At 37.0% G+C, this 18,422-nt stretch overlaps 1 protein-coding gene across 1 annotated transcript in view; it reads left to right on the forward strand.

Annotated features, from left to right (window-relative positions):
• The window catches only part of LOC141332867 (uncharacterized), a 47,998-nt gene that overhangs the window by 27,089 nt on the left and 2,487 nt on the right, over window positions 1-18,422 (forward strand). The window contains exons 4-42 of the mRNA XM_073837829.1: window positions 1,194-1,323; window positions 1,467-1,530; window positions 1,633-1,715; window positions 1,793-1,985; window positions 2,072-2,191; window positions 2,373-2,493; window positions 3,560-3,695; window positions 3,784-3,861; window positions 4,455-4,524; window positions 4,631-4,762; window positions 4,871-5,014; window positions 5,099-5,193; window positions 5,285-5,417; window positions 5,656-5,899; window positions 5,982-6,022; window positions 7,045-7,133; window positions 7,225-7,379; window positions 8,011-8,186; window positions 8,283-8,368; window positions 8,488-8,682; window positions 9,630-9,872; window positions 10,089-10,245; window positions 10,372-10,482; window positions 10,613-10,754; window positions 10,864-12,665; window positions 12,830-12,979; window positions 13,104-13,169; window positions 13,296-13,361; window positions 13,470-13,679; window positions 13,841-14,079; window positions 14,318-14,504; window positions 14,657-14,873; window positions 15,018-15,196; window positions 16,982-17,051; window positions 17,307-17,416; window positions 17,540-17,571; window positions 17,668-17,852; window positions 18,090-18,197; window positions 18,331-18,370. Coding sequence (XP_073693930.1) covers window positions 1,194-1,323; window positions 1,467-1,530; window positions 1,633-1,715; window positions 1,793-1,985; window positions 2,072-2,191; window positions 2,373-2,493; window positions 3,560-3,695; window positions 3,784-3,861; window positions 4,455-4,524; window positions 4,631-4,762; window positions 4,871-5,014; window positions 5,099-5,193; window positions 5,285-5,417; window positions 5,656-5,899; window positions 5,982-6,022; window positions 7,045-7,133; window positions 7,225-7,379; window positions 8,011-8,186; window positions 8,283-8,368; window positions 8,488-8,682; window positions 9,630-9,872; window positions 10,089-10,245; window positions 10,372-10,482; window positions 10,613-10,754; window positions 10,864-12,665; window positions 12,830-12,979; window positions 13,104-13,169; window positions 13,296-13,361; window positions 13,470-13,679; window positions 13,841-14,079; window positions 14,318-14,504; window positions 14,657-14,873; window positions 15,018-15,196; window positions 16,982-17,051; window positions 17,307-17,416; window positions 17,540-17,571; window positions 17,668-17,852; window positions 18,090-18,197; window positions 18,331-18,370 — 6,799 coding nt within the window. The remainder of the gene's footprint in view (window positions 1-1,193; window positions 1,324-1,466; window positions 1,531-1,632; window positions 1,716-1,792; window positions 1,986-2,071; window positions 2,192-2,372; window positions 2,494-3,559; window positions 3,696-3,783; window positions 3,862-4,454; window positions 4,525-4,630; window positions 4,763-4,870; window positions 5,015-5,098; window positions 5,194-5,284; window positions 5,418-5,655; window positions 5,900-5,981; window positions 6,023-7,044; window positions 7,134-7,224; window positions 7,380-8,010; window positions 8,187-8,282; window positions 8,369-8,487; window positions 8,683-9,629; window positions 9,873-10,088; window positions 10,246-10,371; window positions 10,483-10,612; window positions 10,755-10,863; window positions 12,666-12,829; window positions 12,980-13,103; window positions 13,170-13,295; window positions 13,362-13,469; window positions 13,680-13,840; window positions 14,080-14,317; window positions 14,505-14,656; window positions 14,874-15,017; window positions 15,197-16,981; window positions 17,052-17,306; window positions 17,417-17,539; window positions 17,572-17,667; window positions 17,853-18,089; window positions 18,198-18,330; window positions 18,371-18,422) is intronic.

The following is an 18,422-nucleotide window of genomic DNA, read 5'->3' on the forward strand; positions in this document are numbered from 1 at the left end:
CTTTTGTTTATCTTTAGAAAACAAATTAAGATACTTTTGATGAAATCCAACAGCTTTCTGACCTTCCAAAGACACATTTTCACATTTCACATGTGTACTAAAGCACAGTGTACTGCATAAATACCACTATGCTTCATACAGTTGTTAATGAATTGATCTTGTAGTGGAAAAATAAATTTCAAGTTTTTGTCAAGACTATCCTCAGTTAAGACAAATTCTCATTTTAAATTTGTTAAACTCATATTGTTAATTGCATTTGAGTATATTCAACTTTATTCGTTTACTGAACTTAAATTGTTCATTGCACTTTTTTATAAAGTCCTGTTAACTTTATTCTTACTTAAGACAGCTTGACACTTTAAGGCCCGGTTTCACAGAAAGGGCTTAGGCTAAACCAGGATTAGGCCATAGTTCAATTAGAACAATTAAATAATTTTTATAAACATGCTTGCAAAAAAAAAAAAAAAAAAAAACATTACTGGTGTGCATCTTAAGACAAAACAAAGCCACTTGTATATTTTAAGATCAAACAGTGCAATTTTATTTCAGTTGAAACAACTCAGGCTTACATTTTAGTCTAGAACTATGCTTAAGCCTTGTCTGTGAAACCAGGGGTAAGTTTGCTAAACTTAAACTATGTTCATTGCATTTATTTTATAAAGTCCTGTCAAATTTATTCTTATTCAAGACAACCTGACAATTTAAGTTCACTAAACTTAAATTATGTTCATTGCACTTGTTTTATAAAGTACTGTTAACTTAATTCTTAGTTAAGACAACTGCACAATTTATGTTCATTAAACTTAAATGTTTTTTTTTTTTTTTTTGCGCACAAAAAATATTCTCGTAACTTCATATAATTACAGTTGAACATGGACTATTTTGTCGATGTTCTTTGTACTTTTCTGGACCGTGAACATGGAAGGATCCCTGCTATTTATGAAGGGTCAGAAAGCCCTTGGATTTCATCAAAAGTATCTTAATTTGTGTTCAGAAGATGAACAAAGGTCTAACAGGTTTGGAACAGCATGAGGGTGAGTAATTAATGACAGAATTATCATTTTTGGGTGAACTAACCCTTTTTATTTATATCATTTCATTCAGGATACCATTTTGGAGCATGTAAATAAATATACTGACTACATTTTCAGAAGTATTTTCTTTGTTCATAAATTTGTTAAATCTTTTCACAGTATTTCCCTTCCATACGACCACATGTATCAGCATGTGTTTCATTATGGAATATATACCAGGCTCCAAAGCAAAGTTTTGCCATTGTCTGTCACATGGTTCAGTGTAGCTAATGGTGTCAGTTCACTTTGGGTGAGTTACCAATTAAGACAATGGTCCCCAAGATAACTAAATCTTTGATTTAACCAATAAAATAAAAAATATGCGATTGATGCATTGTAAGGACTCTGGTCGTACTGTATTTTATATGTAATCTTTGAGGACATCTTTTACAGGTGCAACTGGATCAGAATTTAGTGGAGGGTATGAGTGGACTTTGTGGACACCAGAACAGCTCAGGTTAGTTTGTTTAGTTGTTATGTGCTTTTTAAACAATACGTTTTCTTAAATAATCATGTATTACTTTCTGGTGGTGTTTTATCATTACTATTTTGTTCACAGAAACAATGCAGCAGCTGATATCCACCAGTGTCTTCTCTGACGGCCAATGCCTGACACAAGACTCTGTTGCGCAGACAAATGCAGTAGGTTTCTGCACAGTACAATAAAAGTGTACTTTTGATTGTTTTTGAATGTCTACTAACGATATCTGTTTCTTTAGGTTTGTAAAGATCTCATGTCCCATGCTTACGAATGTCTTGCCACTAAATATCGAACCTACCTGACTTTGTGTTATAAAAATATGAATGGCTTGTGGCATCAGGAATCAAACTGCTCATTTTTTAAAGAGCTCTCGCTTATCTGCGGGAGTTCCAGTCCAGTGTGGACAGTGTGGAGATCAAAAACCAACTGTCGTAAGTAAATCAGAGTAGTTAACATATTTTGTATGCATACACATTACAATGTTGCTAACAATACTAATAGTTCATCTTGTTTGTAGACCAACCTAATTGTCCTGGAGACCTCCACTATGTAGAGATGGGTCCCGCTTTCCCGCCAACTTGCAGCAGTCCGCAGATTTACACTATTGAACTCACCAGCACCTGCCTGCCTGCTGATGGTTGGTCCTTGATTTGTAGTAAAAAGGAAAATGTAGCGAATTGTATTTTATTTACAATGGTAGCCAAAAGTATTAAAACACTTGTATTTTCACCAGCTAAAAATGGTTTTAAGTCAGCTATTGCTATCTTTTGCTGTATTTGTACTGTTTATAACATTTTCTCTGTCGCTCATAATCTCAGGAAAGGTCCTGAATGATCGTGTTGATGGTTACCATTCTATAAATGTGGAGGAATGTCCATGTGTTCATGCAAAGAAATTGTATGATCCAGGGCAGGAACGCAGAACAAAATGCCAGACCTGGTAATATTTTTGTCTTAATAGCTTTCTCCACCAGTTCTGGAATTGGTGATTATTTTCCAACAAGATTTTAGATCATTCCATTATTACAGTTTTGTATTTGTTTATGTATTTTTTTTATTCACCTTATGATTTTTAATTTTTGTTTATTTTTGGCAAAATTAAAACCGGCTGAAGTTAAAGGAACACTCCACTTTTTTGGAAATAGGCTAATACTCCAACTCCCCCCGAATTAATAAATAGATTTTTACCGTTTTGAAATCCATTCAGCCGTTCTCCTGTTCTGGCGATATCACTTTTAGCATAGCTTAGTAAAGATGTGATTTTTTAGGCCGATAAGATTAGGAACTACACTCGTATTCCGGCGTAATAATCAAGGAAGTTTGCTGCTGTAACATGGCCGAAGCAGGCGCAGTAATATCACGCAGCACATCACAGCACAACGTGACCAACTGCATACACAGGAAGCGTTCCTCGTTGGAAGTTACCTAGCTGGGAACTAATTTCAAGCACTGCGTGATATTACTGCGCCTGCTGCGTCCATATTAGGGCAGCAAACTTCCTTGACTATTACACCGGAATGGGAGTGTAGTTCCTAATTTTATCGGCCTAGCATTTTTACATTTTCCGCCGGTCTTAGAACATGAACTGCAGAAGAGTCAAGTTTTAAATAGGACAAATACCGAAACTCATTGGTTATTTTTGAACGCGATGCTATTGGTCTAATAGGATTCAATGATCTACGCTACGCTATGCTAAAAGTGATATCGCCAGAACAGGATAACGGCTGAATGGATTTCAAAACGGTAAAACTTAACTTATTAACTCGGGGGTAGTTGGAGAATGAGCCTATTTCCAAAAAAAGTGTAGTGTTCCTTTAACTGAGGTTAATTAAACATGGATAAAGCACTTTTCAGAACTATTTTAAACCTAAATCATGTTACTGTGTGCTGCTACTGTTGTAATCATACAAAAGCCTACAATCATACAAGGTTTTTTAAAAGAACATCTGTGTTAATAGAAATTTTGAAAACCACTTTAGACATTTGTGTTGTTTTTATCCCCACAGTACCTGCATCAGAGGAAACTGGGCATGTTCTGCAAATATATGTCCAGCCAAGTGTATTATTGAGGGCCAATTCATCACTACATTTGATGGCAAACAGTATTCTATGCAAGACAAATGCACCTTTGTGGCTGCAAAGGTAACTGAAATGGAATATAACACAGTTTTAATGTGATGTTTTTTGATTTTCTGATATCACAATGTCTAATGTTTGGTATGTCACCCAGGGATTTAACTGGACATTGAATATTCAATATTCTGGGCAAGGTGTCATGATAGAAAAGGTTTATCTTAATATCCACCAGGTTTGTCCATTTTCCTTACCTACATTTGCAGGCTTTTTAAGCTCATTTTCTCTGTGTACAGTAAAATTACATTCAACATACAGTGGACTACCAGTAAAATGTATAAAAAAATGGGACCAAAAATTTGTTCTGAAACTTTGACCTGACCATGTTTTGTTGCATACATTTCTATCAAAGTTATCTGATAATTTCAAGATGAATTTGTTCTGAAATTGTTTAACTATTTTATTACCATCTTTGATTTCACTTCACTTGTAACATGTAACACTGTTAGAGTTTAATTACACAAATAAGTACTGAGTAAAATTAACAAAGTTTAGGGCTAGTTAATTGTAATGATGAATAATTTGCTATTGCTATAGTAAGTACATATTAGTATTGAGGTCAATTACATCCACATTCCTAACAATTATATTTACAACTAACAGTTTAAACCGAGCAGACACTATATAATTATGTAACTTGCATAATTTACTGTACATATATAATGTATATAACGTTTAATGTTACATTTGAAGTTTAATATCACTTTGCGACGTCAGTGTCACTTCCTCTATAAACTTAAGCTGTAACCTAAGCTATTTTCTTTTCAGGAAAGATATACCTTCTCGGCAAACAGCATACAACTCAACAACATAGAAATCAGTGACCTCTCACAGACTGGTAGGCTTCATTAGAGTAATAAGTCTGAAACATTCATATTAGTGTGACAAAGTTTGAAACTTTCATATTAGCATTCTAAAACTGTTGTTTTTGGCTTTTGTTTCAGAGTCTACCACAGTCTTTTGGCAGTCTTCAATGTTCATTCAAGTTCAGACTTCATTTGGCCTGAAAATGCAAGTTCAAATCTCTCCAGAAATTCAAATATATTTGAATTTACCACCAACCGAAAATACCAAAGGTTTGAATAATTCTTATTCTTACAAGCCAACCTCAAGGCACACATATATATAGAATTCAAGTCAGTCAAGTTTAAATACTGTTATTAAAGCATGTGTTTTTATTATAGGTCTTTGTGGAACTTTTAATAATGACACAAGCGATGACTTCACCACTTTTAGTGGTATCATAGAAAGTTCAGTTCAGCTTTTTGCCCAGTCCTGGTCAATGGGAACATGCATCCCAATTCCTGGATGCATCAACACCGACAATGGTAAGTGTTGGTCATTTAGCCTAACTGCTTTATCATATTAAAACCATTTTCCAAGATAACCACTTACATTCATTACATTTGAAGAGATATTTGCTGAGGTGCACTGTGACCAGCTGAAAGATCCAGAAGGAGTGTTTGCTGCATGTCATGATTACGTACCTGTTTCACCCTTTGTCGAGGCAAGAATATATTCTTATCCATAAACACATTTGATGATGTTAAAAGTCATCGTTGTTTTTTTGTTATTTATCTGTTTGTGATTCTTCTCAGGCATGTGTAAAAAGAACATGCCAGTGCACGAGTGCATTACAGGAATGTGTGTGTGTCTCTTTTGGCAACTACGCAAAAGCCTGTGCAACTCAGGGAATCACTGTTGGGGAATGGAGATCAGAAACAAACTGCAGTGAGTGTAATCCTTTTATTCAATGTGAAAATTACACAGTGAATTTCAGGGATGTTGTTTTCAGAAGGTGTCGGTGCTGCAGTCTTAGATAATTATGCAACTAACCAATTTTAACTAAATACAACTTGATATATTTACATTTTACTTGTAATCATAATAATAATAGTGTAATTACACTGTAACAACATCACTTTAAATAACTTGGAGTCACTCCACAAATGATCATTCTGGGTTTCAGTTCCTTTGTGCATGGGCAACCTGAGATTTGCTTACGCCACTTTGGCATGTAACCATACCTGCCGTTCCCTCTCGGGCCCTGATCCCACCTGTGAGGTGGTGGACGACCCTGTGGAGGGGTGTGGATGTACGTCAGACACTCACCTGGGCAACCAACAGACCTGCAGCCCTCTCCCGCTGTGTAGTTGCCACCACCCAGGAGGCATCACACCTCCAGGTCCAGTGGTTATCGGTGGACGCCAATGGTAAGGATATGTTGAGGATATGTTATGTTGAGTAAAATTATTTTGCTGATGCTATGTATACAATGTCTGTTTTGTATTACAGCTTGTGTGAAAATGGACAACTTCATTGTCCTAAAGTTTGCAGTAAGTGAAATAATTTGTTTTACATTTGTTTTACTGAATCACCTTTATGTTGTTTAGTATGTGTATTTATACCAAATAGTCATTAAGGGATTCTGTAGTGGTTCTGAACACAGATATATGTGACCCTGGACCACAAAACCAGTCGTAAGTACACTCTTAAAAATAAAGGTGCTTTAAAAGGTTCTTCACAGCGATGCCATAGAAGAACCATTTTTGGTTCCACAAAGAACAATTCAGTCAAAGGTTCTTTCTTACCTTTTTATAATCTGAAAATCCTTTCTCCACCACAAAGAACCTTTTGTGAAACTGAATTTTTCAGATGTTAAAGGGTTCTTTATGGAACCATTTAGACAAAAAAAGTTCTTCAATGGCATCATGAAGCACCTTTATTTTTAAGAATGTAGCACAGGTATATTTGCATTCGCCAACAATATATTGTATGGGTCAAAATTATTGATTTTTCTTTTATGTCAAAAATCATTAGGATATTAAGTAAAGATCATGTTCTATGAAGATATTTTGTAAATTTCCTACCATAAATACATTAAACCCTAATTTTGGTTAGTAATATGCATTGTTAAGAACTTCATTCTTCATTTGGACAACTCAAAAGGTGATTTTCTCAATATTTTGATTTTTTTTGGCACCCTCAGTTTCCAGATATTCAAATAGTTGTATCTCAGCCAAATATTGTCCCATCATAACAAACCTTACATCAAGGGATAGTGGAGCTTTCATATGATATATAAATCTCAATTTCAAAAAAATTACCCTTATCACTGGTTTTGTGGTCTAAGGTCAGATATAGATATATATGCCTGAATACTAAACAGTTTCATAATGAAAAATTGGACTGAAAATCTTTGTAGTGTACTTTTAAGTCTGTTGATGTATTACTGCATGCATTTTTCATCAAACTATATTAAAATAACCAGGCATATACAGTAGCACTGCTGTATAGTTGAGCAGTGTGTAGTTAGTCACTTTTTAGTATTTCTGTTGAGTTAATTTCTGTTTTCTAGATTGCTCAGAGGGAAAGATTTGTGTGGAATGCTCACAAATACCAGTCAACACAGACTATAGAACATGTGAAAGCTTGACTAAACCTTTGGTAAGCCTTTTTTCACAAATTGTTTTATGTAAGTGTTATAGTGTTAACTCTCTGCAAGAGTCTCAGTGAAATTACTTATCTATATTCACAGAGTGATGAAAACAGCTGTATCAGTGGCTGTTATTGTCCAGATGGCCTTTTTGAAGATCATACCAGTGAATGTGTGACTCATGAAAACTGTACCTGCGAATTCAGCGGGAGTGTGTATGAAACTGGGCAGAGTGTGGAGACAAATTGTAAAATATGGTAGGAAACCTGTCTCCAAGCCATGACCTTGGTTCACATATGTGACCCTGGCCCACAAAACCAGTCTTAAGTCGCTGGGGTATATTTGTAGCAATAGCCAAAAATACATTGTATGGGTCAAAATTATTGATTTTTCTTTTATGCCAAAAATCATTAGGAAATTAAGTAAAGATCATGTTCCATGAAGATTTTTTGTAAAATTCCTTTTATAAATATATCAAAATGTAATTTTTGATTAGTAATATGCATTGTTAAGAACTTAATTTGGAGAACTTTAAAGGTGATTTTCTCAGTATTTTGATTTTTTTGCACCCTCAGATTCCAGATTTTCAAATAGATGTATCTCGGCCAAATATTGTCCTGTCTTAACAAACCATATATCAATAGAAAGCTTATTTATTGAACTTTCATATGATGTATACATCTCAGTTTTGTAAAATTGAACCTTATGACTGGTTTTGTGGTCCAGGGTCACATATTTTAAAATAATATTTTACCCACCCTCATGTCATTCCAAAGTCATAGTTTTCCTTTTGTGGAACAAAAATAAGTAATATTGCAGAATTCTCAAGATGCTCCTTTCCCTTAATAAGATTACTAAGCTCTTACTTAAGCTCTTTGTGTCCCCCAGCACATGTAGAGGTGGTGAGTGGTTTTGTGTAGATGAGGCATGTGCAGGAGTATGTGAGGTGTTCGGAAATGGGCAGTACCGCACCTTTGACTCCAAATGGTACAGATTTGATGGCCACTGTCAGTACACCCTAGTGAAGGTGAGTTGTTGCATGACAAATGACCTTTTTTCACAAAGTTAGCTTTAGTTTAAAAGATGCTTTCAGAGTAACACTCAACAAGTGGCAAACATTTTTTAACCTCTAAAATTCTTGTACAAGGATGCTGGTTCAGGTGGGCAGTTTGCAATTAAAACTGAGAGTGTACCTTGTTGTGACGAGTCTTTGACATGCTCCCGTGCCATCTCAGTGGAGCTCCTTGTAAGTGACCCTCTGTGCATATATAAATTATTCATTTAATATTTCAACATTCTATTAATTCAAAATGATAATGCACTCAGTATTTATAAAATTGTAAAGAGTTGGTAAATGTTTGACAGGGTGCAGTGACTCTGATGTTGAGCGATATGGAGGTAACGGAGAGACATCAGACAGGGGACGCATTGCTCGCAGAGCCCCTGTACTCCATCCACACTGTGGGCCTCTACTTCATCATCTCAGTTCCTGGACTGGGCATCACTATAATCTGGGACAAACATACCAGGGTCACCATCCAACTAGAGCCTCAGTGGAGAGTAAGAAGTCACATTTAATTTATTTTATTGTCTAAGATTACACTGTTAAAAATAAGGGCGCTTTAAAAGGTTCTTCACAGCGATGCCATAAAAGAATCATTTTGGTTCCACAAAGAACCATTCAGTCAAAGGTTCTTTAAAGAACCATCTCTTTCTTACCTTTTTATAATCTGAAGAACCTTCTTTCATCACAAAGAATCTTTTGTGAAATAGAAAGGTTCTTCAGATATTAAAGGTTCTTTATGGAACCATTTAGACAAAAAAAAAGGTTCTTCTGTGGCATTGTGAAGCACTTTTGTTTTTAAGAATGTAATTCAGTCACAATTTCACCTAATCAAAAAGGAGCAAGCTGTCTTATTTCCTACTTTGCCATAGTATCCAGCTGCATCATGTATGATCTCACATAGCCAGAATCTGTTACTGAGATTGAATAACACTGGATGACTTTGTTTCAGAAAATTGCTTGTAATGGGAGCACCCCTTTTGTTTTTACACTTATCAGGTGCAGTGAGTTGGTAACACAACTGTTCTAATTGGCTGTGAATGCACAAATTGCTTCTTACTGAAATTTTGTTGCATTGTGTTTGGTTAGGATATGATGCAAGTGTTGTGGAAGACCTGGTACTAAAAATTACTACTGTATTTGTTGAAGTTTTTTTGTTTTTTTTTTTAAATCACACCTAAATGAACATCCTTGTTGGTCCTGGACAAAACTTGATTTCAACAATCATTATTTTTTATGTAACCCAAGAATGGGACGTAAACAACATTCTTAAAAACATATCTATCTGATCTCCTCTTTAGGGCAAGGTTAGGGATGGAGTGGATATGTAAAGCTAGGACTTTTGTTAGTAATGTTGGTTCAGGAACAAACCATATCAATTCTGAAATGTGTGCTAATGAGTGATAAAGACATGTAATGTTCTCTTTCAACTGTGGAACATTAGGGTCAAGTGTTGGGGCTTTGTGGGAACTTTGATGGAAAGGTTACAAACGACCTTCTGACAAGCAGCTCTTCAGAAGTTTACAGTGTTTTGGACTTTGGGAATAGTTGGAAAACAGCAACTCCGCCATGCTCAGATGTAACCCATGAAATATTTCCCTGTGAACGTCAATCCTACTGTGCAACCTGGGCCCAGCGGCGATGTATGATCCTGAGATCAGACACCTTTAAAGATTGCCATCTGAAGGTACCTTAAAGTGCAATTTGTCAATGAAGTATTGTTTTTTCTGATATTTGGTTGCTTGTAATTAATCTTGGTTCATTGTGTCTACATCAAATATTTGTGACCTCTTTCAAGTTAGCTAACCTAAGTTCATTCAGGTACACAATGTACCTCTAACTTATTTTTGACAAAAGATGAAACGTGTGTTGAATCAGCCAATAACAGTTTCATTTTTACTAGGTGGACCCTGAACCTTTTTACCAAGCCTGTGTTTTAGAATCCTGTTCTTGTGAGTTTGAGGGAAAGTTTCTCGGTTTCTGTACTGCTGTCGCAGCTTACGCAGAGGCATGTAATGCAAAGGAGGTCTGCATCAATTGGAGAACCCCTGATTTGTGTCGTACGTATTGTATTCTATTCTAATTATTGGATTGGAAACAATTAGGCATTTTCCCAGCATTAGCATTTCCTGGTAAAGGTGTACCTGAGTCAGTCAAGTGATTAAATTGTTTGTTCATCTCCACAGCGGTGTATTGTGACTATTACAATGAAGTGGGCCAGTACACCTGGCATTACAATCCCTGTGGCCAGGTTAAAACCTGTGGCACTAATAACCACTTTACTGGAAAACTTGAAGGTATTTTTCCCCCTGTCTGTTCCTGCTTCTTTATCTCACTGTTGTACTGCAGTAATGCATCTGTACTGCTTGAAATTAGAAACCCAGAAACTATTTTAACATGTTCACCATGCAATGCATGACATTTCAGGTTGCTACCCGAAATGCCCTGAGGAGACCCCATTTTATGATGAAAACCTAGGTAAATGTACCACTTTGGACAACTGCACTTGTAACTTCAGGAACAGACTGTTCTCACCTCCTGATGAAATGTGTAATTCTTATACATGCTGGTAAGCCATTTTGTACACTCTTGTTGTAATGGTGGAAGGACATTTAAGATAAAACATTTAACAAACTATGGACTTGATATTAATTAGAGTTTGTATTCTTTTTGCTTAGTAAATGCATTGATGGACAAATCGCCTGCACGCCTACATTTACATCTACAACCACGACTACAGTTTATTACACATCAACAGCTCAGCCATCTACAACAATAATAACCCAAACAGCCACAACACAACCACCAACAACTCAGAGCACAACACAATACATAAAACCAACAACAGAATACACAACGAAACCAACAACTGAGAAGACAACAGAATACAAACCCACAACACACCCACCAACCTCACAGAGCACAAGGGAATACATAACATTATCAACAACAGAGAGAACAACAGAATATACAACCACAACACGTCCACCAACAACTGAAATTATAACAGAAACATATACAACCCCAATGGAAAAAACAACACAACCACCACCAACTAAGAGCACAACAGAACACAAAACCACAACACACCCACCAACAACTGAAAGTACAACAGAAACATACACAACTCCAGTTGAAGAAACAACCACAATACAACCACCACCACCAACTGAGAGCACAACAGAACACAGAACCACAACACGTTCATCAACAACTGAAAGTACAACAGAAATGTATACAACTTCAATAGAAGAAACAACCTCAACACAACCATCAACAACTGAGAGCACAACGGAACACAAAAGCACAACACACCCACCAACAACTGAAAGTACAACAGAAACATACACAACTCCAGTTGAAGAAACAACCACAACAGAACCACCACCAACTGAGAGCACAACAGAACACAGAACCACAACACGTTCATCAACAACTGAAAGTACAAAAGAAATGTATACAACTTCAATAGAAGAAAAAACCTCAACACAACCATCAACAACTGAGAGCACAACGAAACACAGGACCACAACACGTCCATCAACAACTGAAAGTACCACCGAAATGTACTCAACTTCAATAGAAGAAACAACCTCAACACAACCATCAACAACTGAGAGCACAACGGAACACAGAACCACAACAAAGCCATCAACAACCGAAAGTACAACAGAAACATATACAACTCCAATGGAAGAAACAACCATTTCACAGCCACCACCAACTGAAAGCACAACAGAACACAGAACCACCAAACATCTGTCAACAACTGAAAGTACAACAGAAACATATACAACTCCAATAGAAGAAACAACAACAGCACAACCACCACCAACTGAGAGCACAACAGAACACAGAACCACTACACATCCACCAACAACTGAAAGTACAACAGAGACATATACAACTCCAGAGGAAGAAACAACCACAATACAACCACCACCAACTGAGAGCACAACAGAACACAGAACCACAAAACGGCCGTCAACAACTGAAAGTACAACAGAAACATATACAACTCCAGAGGAAGAAACAACCACAATACAACCACCACCAACTGAGAGCACAACAGAACACAGAACCACAAAACGGCCGTCAACAACTGAGAGTACAACAGAGACATATACAACTCCAGAGGAAGAAACAACCACAATACAACCACCACCAACTGAGAGCACAACAGAACACAGAACCACAAAACGGCCGTCAACAACTGAGAGTACAACAGAGACATATACAACTCCAGAGGAAGAAACAACTACAACACAACCACCAACAATAGAAAGCACAACCGAAACAAATACAACTCCAATGGAAGAAACAACCACAACACAACCACCACCAAATGAGAGCACAACAGAACACTTAACCACAACACATCCACCAACAACTGAAATTAGTGAGAGCACAACTCAACCAACTACTGAAGCTACAACCACAGTAAAATATAATACTACGGTGTCAACAGTGTCTACAACAGGTGTGGAACTACAAAACTACAAAAATAACCTTGAGCTAAAATTAACATGTTTTCTAAACAATGTTTTCTTTAAATATAAAGCCAGTAATGTTAGGGTAAACACAAAATACAACACCATTGTATTTTGTTCTTACTTTTTAATGTTTTTTCTCTCTTTCCACTAGGAATATTAATAGTCACTGGCTCTACTATCACCATTCCAACTCCACACTCACCTCAAGAATTGTTTACGACTATTAATCCCACAGAAACGTCACCTTCTCTGACATCTCTACTCAGTACTACAATACCTACTACTGAACATACAACTCCAGGTAATAGCACTTCTCATTAAACTCACAAATACACTACAAGATAACATAACCCCAGGGCTTTGATTAATTAAGATAAATATTGTTATGATCTTTTAAGAAGTTTCTATGACTATTATTCCTACAGCAATGACCACTTCTCCTACATCTCTACTCAGTACTACAACACCTACCACTGAACCTACAACTCCAGGTAATAGCACTACTCATTCAACTCACAAATACACTACTACAAGATAACATAACCCAGGGCTTTGGTTAAGTAAGATAAATATTGTTATGATCTTTTAAGAAGTTTCTATGACTATTATTCCTGCAGCAATGACCACTTCTCCTACATCTCTACTCAGTACTACAATACTTACCTCTGAACATACAACTCCAGGTAATAGCACTGCTCATGCATATCACAAATAAACTACTACAAGATAACAGAATTGATTAATTAAGTTAATTATCTTATGTTTTTGATTTTTTATTATTTTTTTATTAGTGTGTGAGTGTAAGGATGTGATGCGAAACCAAAGTTGGCCGTGTGGAGAAACCTGGAGAGAAGATTGTGCTGATAAAGTCTGTAAGGGTGGAGTGATCGAGGTAGTATCCATTACCTGTCCAACATCCAGAATCAGGACTGATTGCCCTAGACACAAGATGTCTTTTGTTAAAGATGAAGAGACTTGTTGTGAGAGCTGTTTGTGTGACTGTAAGTAATCTGACTTGTCATATAAACTTTGACTAAACCAGTGGGACTAGTTAATGGTCTGGCTACATAACTGTTTCTCCAGCCAATAGAAAATAAGAAATACTTTTACAAAAGTTACTTGTACATCAACTTTGGTCTATTGGTCCCATTTTCTTTCTCAGGCGAGTGTCAGGTTTATGGAGACCCACACTACATCTCCTTCCAGGGGATCGCTTTTGACTTCATGGATAACTGCACTTACACTCTAGTGGAGGAGCGAGTTCTGCAGCATAGATTAAGCATCACTGTGGACAACTACTTTTGTGTGCCGGAAATTGATAATTCCTGTTCTAGGGGAATCACATTAAAGTACTGGAATGATACTGCCACACTTTTTGTAACAGAGGAATTTACGGTAGAGGTACATTTATAATAATAAAAAAAATAATAATAATAATTAAAAAAATCCTATTCTACTAATTTACTAATGTATTAGTCTTCCAGGGCCATACACTAAGTAAGTGTGGCCAATATTTCTCCTTATTCTGATTAAAAGACAGGAATAGACTGTCTGCTAGACTTTTTCTGTCACCTTTTATGAATGTCTTGGGGTGATCATTCCCTTGACCTTTGGTGATAAGTATTTTGTCTTTTTCCAGTCTACTTTGAACCAGGAGATTATAAAACCACCATATGAAAATCAGGTCTTCAAGTTTGAAAGCAGTGGTGGCCAGGTCAACATCTACATCAAGCCCATCCGTTCCTATGTTTCTCTTACATCTTTCAACAATCTGTTAATCAAACTGGCAATGGAGCACTTCCATAACAACACCCAGGGACAGTGTGGTAAGCCATAAAAACAATTCAACCTTTGATAGTAAATACTCTGGCACACTGGACAATGTGTGGTTCATGGTACATATGATCTCATAGACCATAAATATATTGCTTTTTGGCTGTGATACCCTTAGGCACTCATGATCCATTTGACCTTGTAGGTATTTGTGGTGGGCAGTCGTGTATACGAAGAAACGGTGTAGTTGAAGATGATAACTGCTGTGATAAGACTGCATATGACTGGGTTGTAGAAGACCCTCTAAAACCCTACTGCCAATCTGCGCTCACCAATGTTCCTTGTGTTCCATCTTCACCTCCTCCTCCACCTCCACCACCTCCTCCCTGCAATCCTACAATATGTGACCTCCTTCACCATGAGTAAGCCACTGTATGGTTTTTTTAAATCCACTAATGTTAACATAACAGTTGTTTTTCCCCCCATAGAATATGATAAACGACTTCATAGTTTCGTTTGGCTTGTTGCATTAACTATAACAATACGTGCTAACATCTTTTACCCAGAGTGTTTGCAGAGTGTGGTAAAAAGATCAATCTTACGTACGTGGAGAAGAATTGCCGGTTTGACTACTGTTCATACCAGAGTAGTGTCGGTGCCTGTTCCTCTCTGGAGTATGCAGCATCAGAGTGCAGAAGGATTGGTATTTGTGTGGACTGGAGATACCTTACCAATGGCTCATGTGGTAAGAAACAGTATAAAAGCACAGTTTAAAAAAATAGTAGTAGCATGGTTATATTTGTACAAATGTAAATATGTACACTAATGTCTACAACATATTAACATTATCTTAAAATCTAAATGTTTACATATATACAGTGAGAGAAAAAAAATATTTCAAAAAAGTTAAACACATTAGCATTTTAATGAGTGAAAAAAGTATTTGATCCCCTATCAATCAGCAAGATTTCTGGCTCCAGGGTGTCTTTTATACAGGTAAAGAGCTGAGATTAGGTGCACTCTCTTAAAGGAAGTGCCCCCAATCTCAATTTGTTACCTGTATAAAAGACACCTGTCCACAGAATCAATCAATCAGATTCCAAACTCTCCACCATGGCCAAGACCTGCCTAAGAATGTCAGGGACAAGTTTGTAGACCTACACAAGGCTGGAATGGGCTACAAAACCATCATCAAGCAGCTTGGTGAGAAGGTAACAACAGTTGGTGCAATTATTCTCATATGGAGGAAACGCAAAATAACTGTCAATATCCTCAGTCTGGGGCTCCATGCAAGATCTCACCTCATGAAGGTTCAGTGATCATGAGAATGGAGAGAAATCAGCCCAGAACTACACAGGAGGATCTTGTCAATGATCTCAAGGCTGCTGGGACCATAGTCACCAAGAAAACAATTGGTGACACACTACGTCATGAAGGACTGAAATCCTGCAGTGCTTGCAAGGTCCCCCTGGTCAAGAAAGCACACATACAGGCCCGTCTGAAGTTTGCCAATGAAAATCTAAATGATTCAGAGAAGAACTGGGTGAAGGTGTTGTGGTCAAATGAGACCAAAATTGAGCTCTTTGGCATCAACTCAACTCGCCTTGTTTGGAGGAAGAGAAATGCTGCCTATGACCCCAAGAACACCATCAAAGATGGAGGTGGAAACATTTTGCTTTGGGGGTGTTTTTCTGCTAAGGGGACAGGACAACTGCACCGCATCAACTGGACTATCGACATGGCCATGTATCGTCAAATCTTGGGTGGGAACCTCAGCCAGGGCATTGAAAATGGGTCGTGGATGGGTATTCTGACATGACAATGACCCAATGCACATGGCAAAGGCAACAAAGGAGTGGCTTAAAAAGAAGCACATCAAGATCCTGGAGTGGCCTAGTTAGTCTCTGGACCTCAATCCCATAGAAAATCTGTGGAGGGAGCTGAAGGTTAGAGTTGCCAAACATTAGCCTCAAAACTTTAATGACTTGGAGAGGATCTGCAAAGAAGAGTGGGACGAAATCCCTCCTAAAATGTGTGCAAACCAACTACAAGAAAAGTCTGACCTCTGTGATTTCCAACTGGAGTTTTGCCACCAAGTGCTAAGTCATGTTTTGCGAAGGGGTCAAATAATTAATTTACACATTAATATGCAAATCAATTTGAAATGCGTTTTTTCTGGATTTTTGTTGTTGTAATGCTGTCTCTCAGTGTTAAAATATACCTACAATTAAAATTATAGACTGATCATTTCGTTGTCATTGGGCAAACATACAAAATTAGCAGGGAATCAAAAAATTGTTTTCCTCACTGTACAAGTTAACAGACCTCGAAGACTTTACGAATCCTTAGAGGTTTTGAATTTGTAGAATTCATAGCTTGATTTTGTGTTATAAGTTACTGTAATTTTATTGGCTGAAACATTGTGTTTTCTGTGTGCATTTGAATTTGTAATTTAATCTTTAATAATAAATTGCTTTAGACATAGACTTTCAAAGCATTGCTTTTTTCTAATAATATTCCTGTGTTTTAGAGATCGCATGTCCTGAAGGAATGGTATATGACGAGTGTCGAGAGTCTCCAAATGAAGTCTGTCAAGGCGGGTGAGAAAAATGTTACTTTAAATGATTCAAGCATTCCCACAGTTCAAGCCCTGCTCCATATTTCACCTTGCAATTAAAAGACTGAGTTTCAATGAACAAAATGCCAATGCTACACCTTGAACTTTATCTAGATTTGAACTTTATCTAGATTTTTCTCTTAAAGAGATTAATTTATTTCTAATGGTTAAGATTGCATGTTTGTTGGTAAGTGTGATGTTCTCTGTATGACCTCAAACCCATCTATTGTCTCCTCAGTGTTCGCGTGTCTGCAACCTCTGTGGTTGGTCTGAGATCAGGCTGCTTTTGTCCAGATCAGCAGATACTTGCAGAAGAGCACAAGCAAATCTGTGTGCCTGAATGCACACGTGAGTAAATAATACAAATCAACAGTTTTTATTTAAAGGCAAATCCTGATTTTTTGATAATTAGTGCTTTATGCAAATACTCTCTAAATTTAGTAATTTATTTCATATTTATTACATTTTCAGCATGTAAAGGACCACTGGGTGAGCCCATGCCGGTAAGAGTTTATTAAATAGTAAACCATAAACTTCTGTTTAGGAATATCTGTTTAATTTGGATATAGCATAACAGTAAACTTCTATCTTTCTATAAGGTTGGGGCAGTATGGGAATCAAACTGTCATATATGCACATGTAATAACCAGACCAGAACTGAGGAGTGCATACCCAAACCTCAAGAACTAACTCGAGTCTGCAGTGCCTACTCCATCCTGGTCTCCGACTGCTGTGACAATCAGATTTGCGGTATTGTTGCTATCTTCCCACAGAGTAACATAGTGTAGAGTGCCACTGGAGTTAGAGTATGTTTTCTTCACTTTTTTTTTTTTTTTACAGTTGAGAAGAATTGCGAGTACAATGGAAGGACTTACAAGGTACAGGAAATAGTTCACATATTTACTTACAATGGGAGTTTGTTTTTATAGTTTTAAAGGCCTCTTTAAAAGACCTTGCTGTAACTAAATTTAGTACAAAATACATTGAACAATGTATGTCTCTTTCTCTCTGGTGGATTCAGGTGGGTGATCAGTGGACAGACCCTTCACGTCCGTGTGAGTCTTTCAGCTGTAGTCAGACAGGAACTGAGGTTGAGAAAACTGTATGTCCGCTGCAAACCTGTGCTGAGGTGAGAATGACCAAACTCACTTCAGTATCACAATCTGAATCAAGTTTGTTGCTCATGTGCATAGCTAAGAAGTATTTTTGTTTTTCTAGTTCTATCTTCTAAATTAATGTATTAAGTTTTTGTGTGTATGCAGGATTTACGAGTATGGGATGGACATCATTGCTGCTATTCATGTAGGTTCACACAAAAGTTTCATTTTAGTTGGTCCTGTAATAAAACTGTACC

Source organism: Garra rufa, chromosome 4 (genome assembly GCF_049309525.1).
Source record: "Garra rufa chromosome 4, GarRuf1.0, whole genome shotgun sequence".
NCBI lineage: Eukaryota > Metazoa > Chordata > Actinopteri > Cypriniformes > Cyprinidae > Garra > Garra rufa.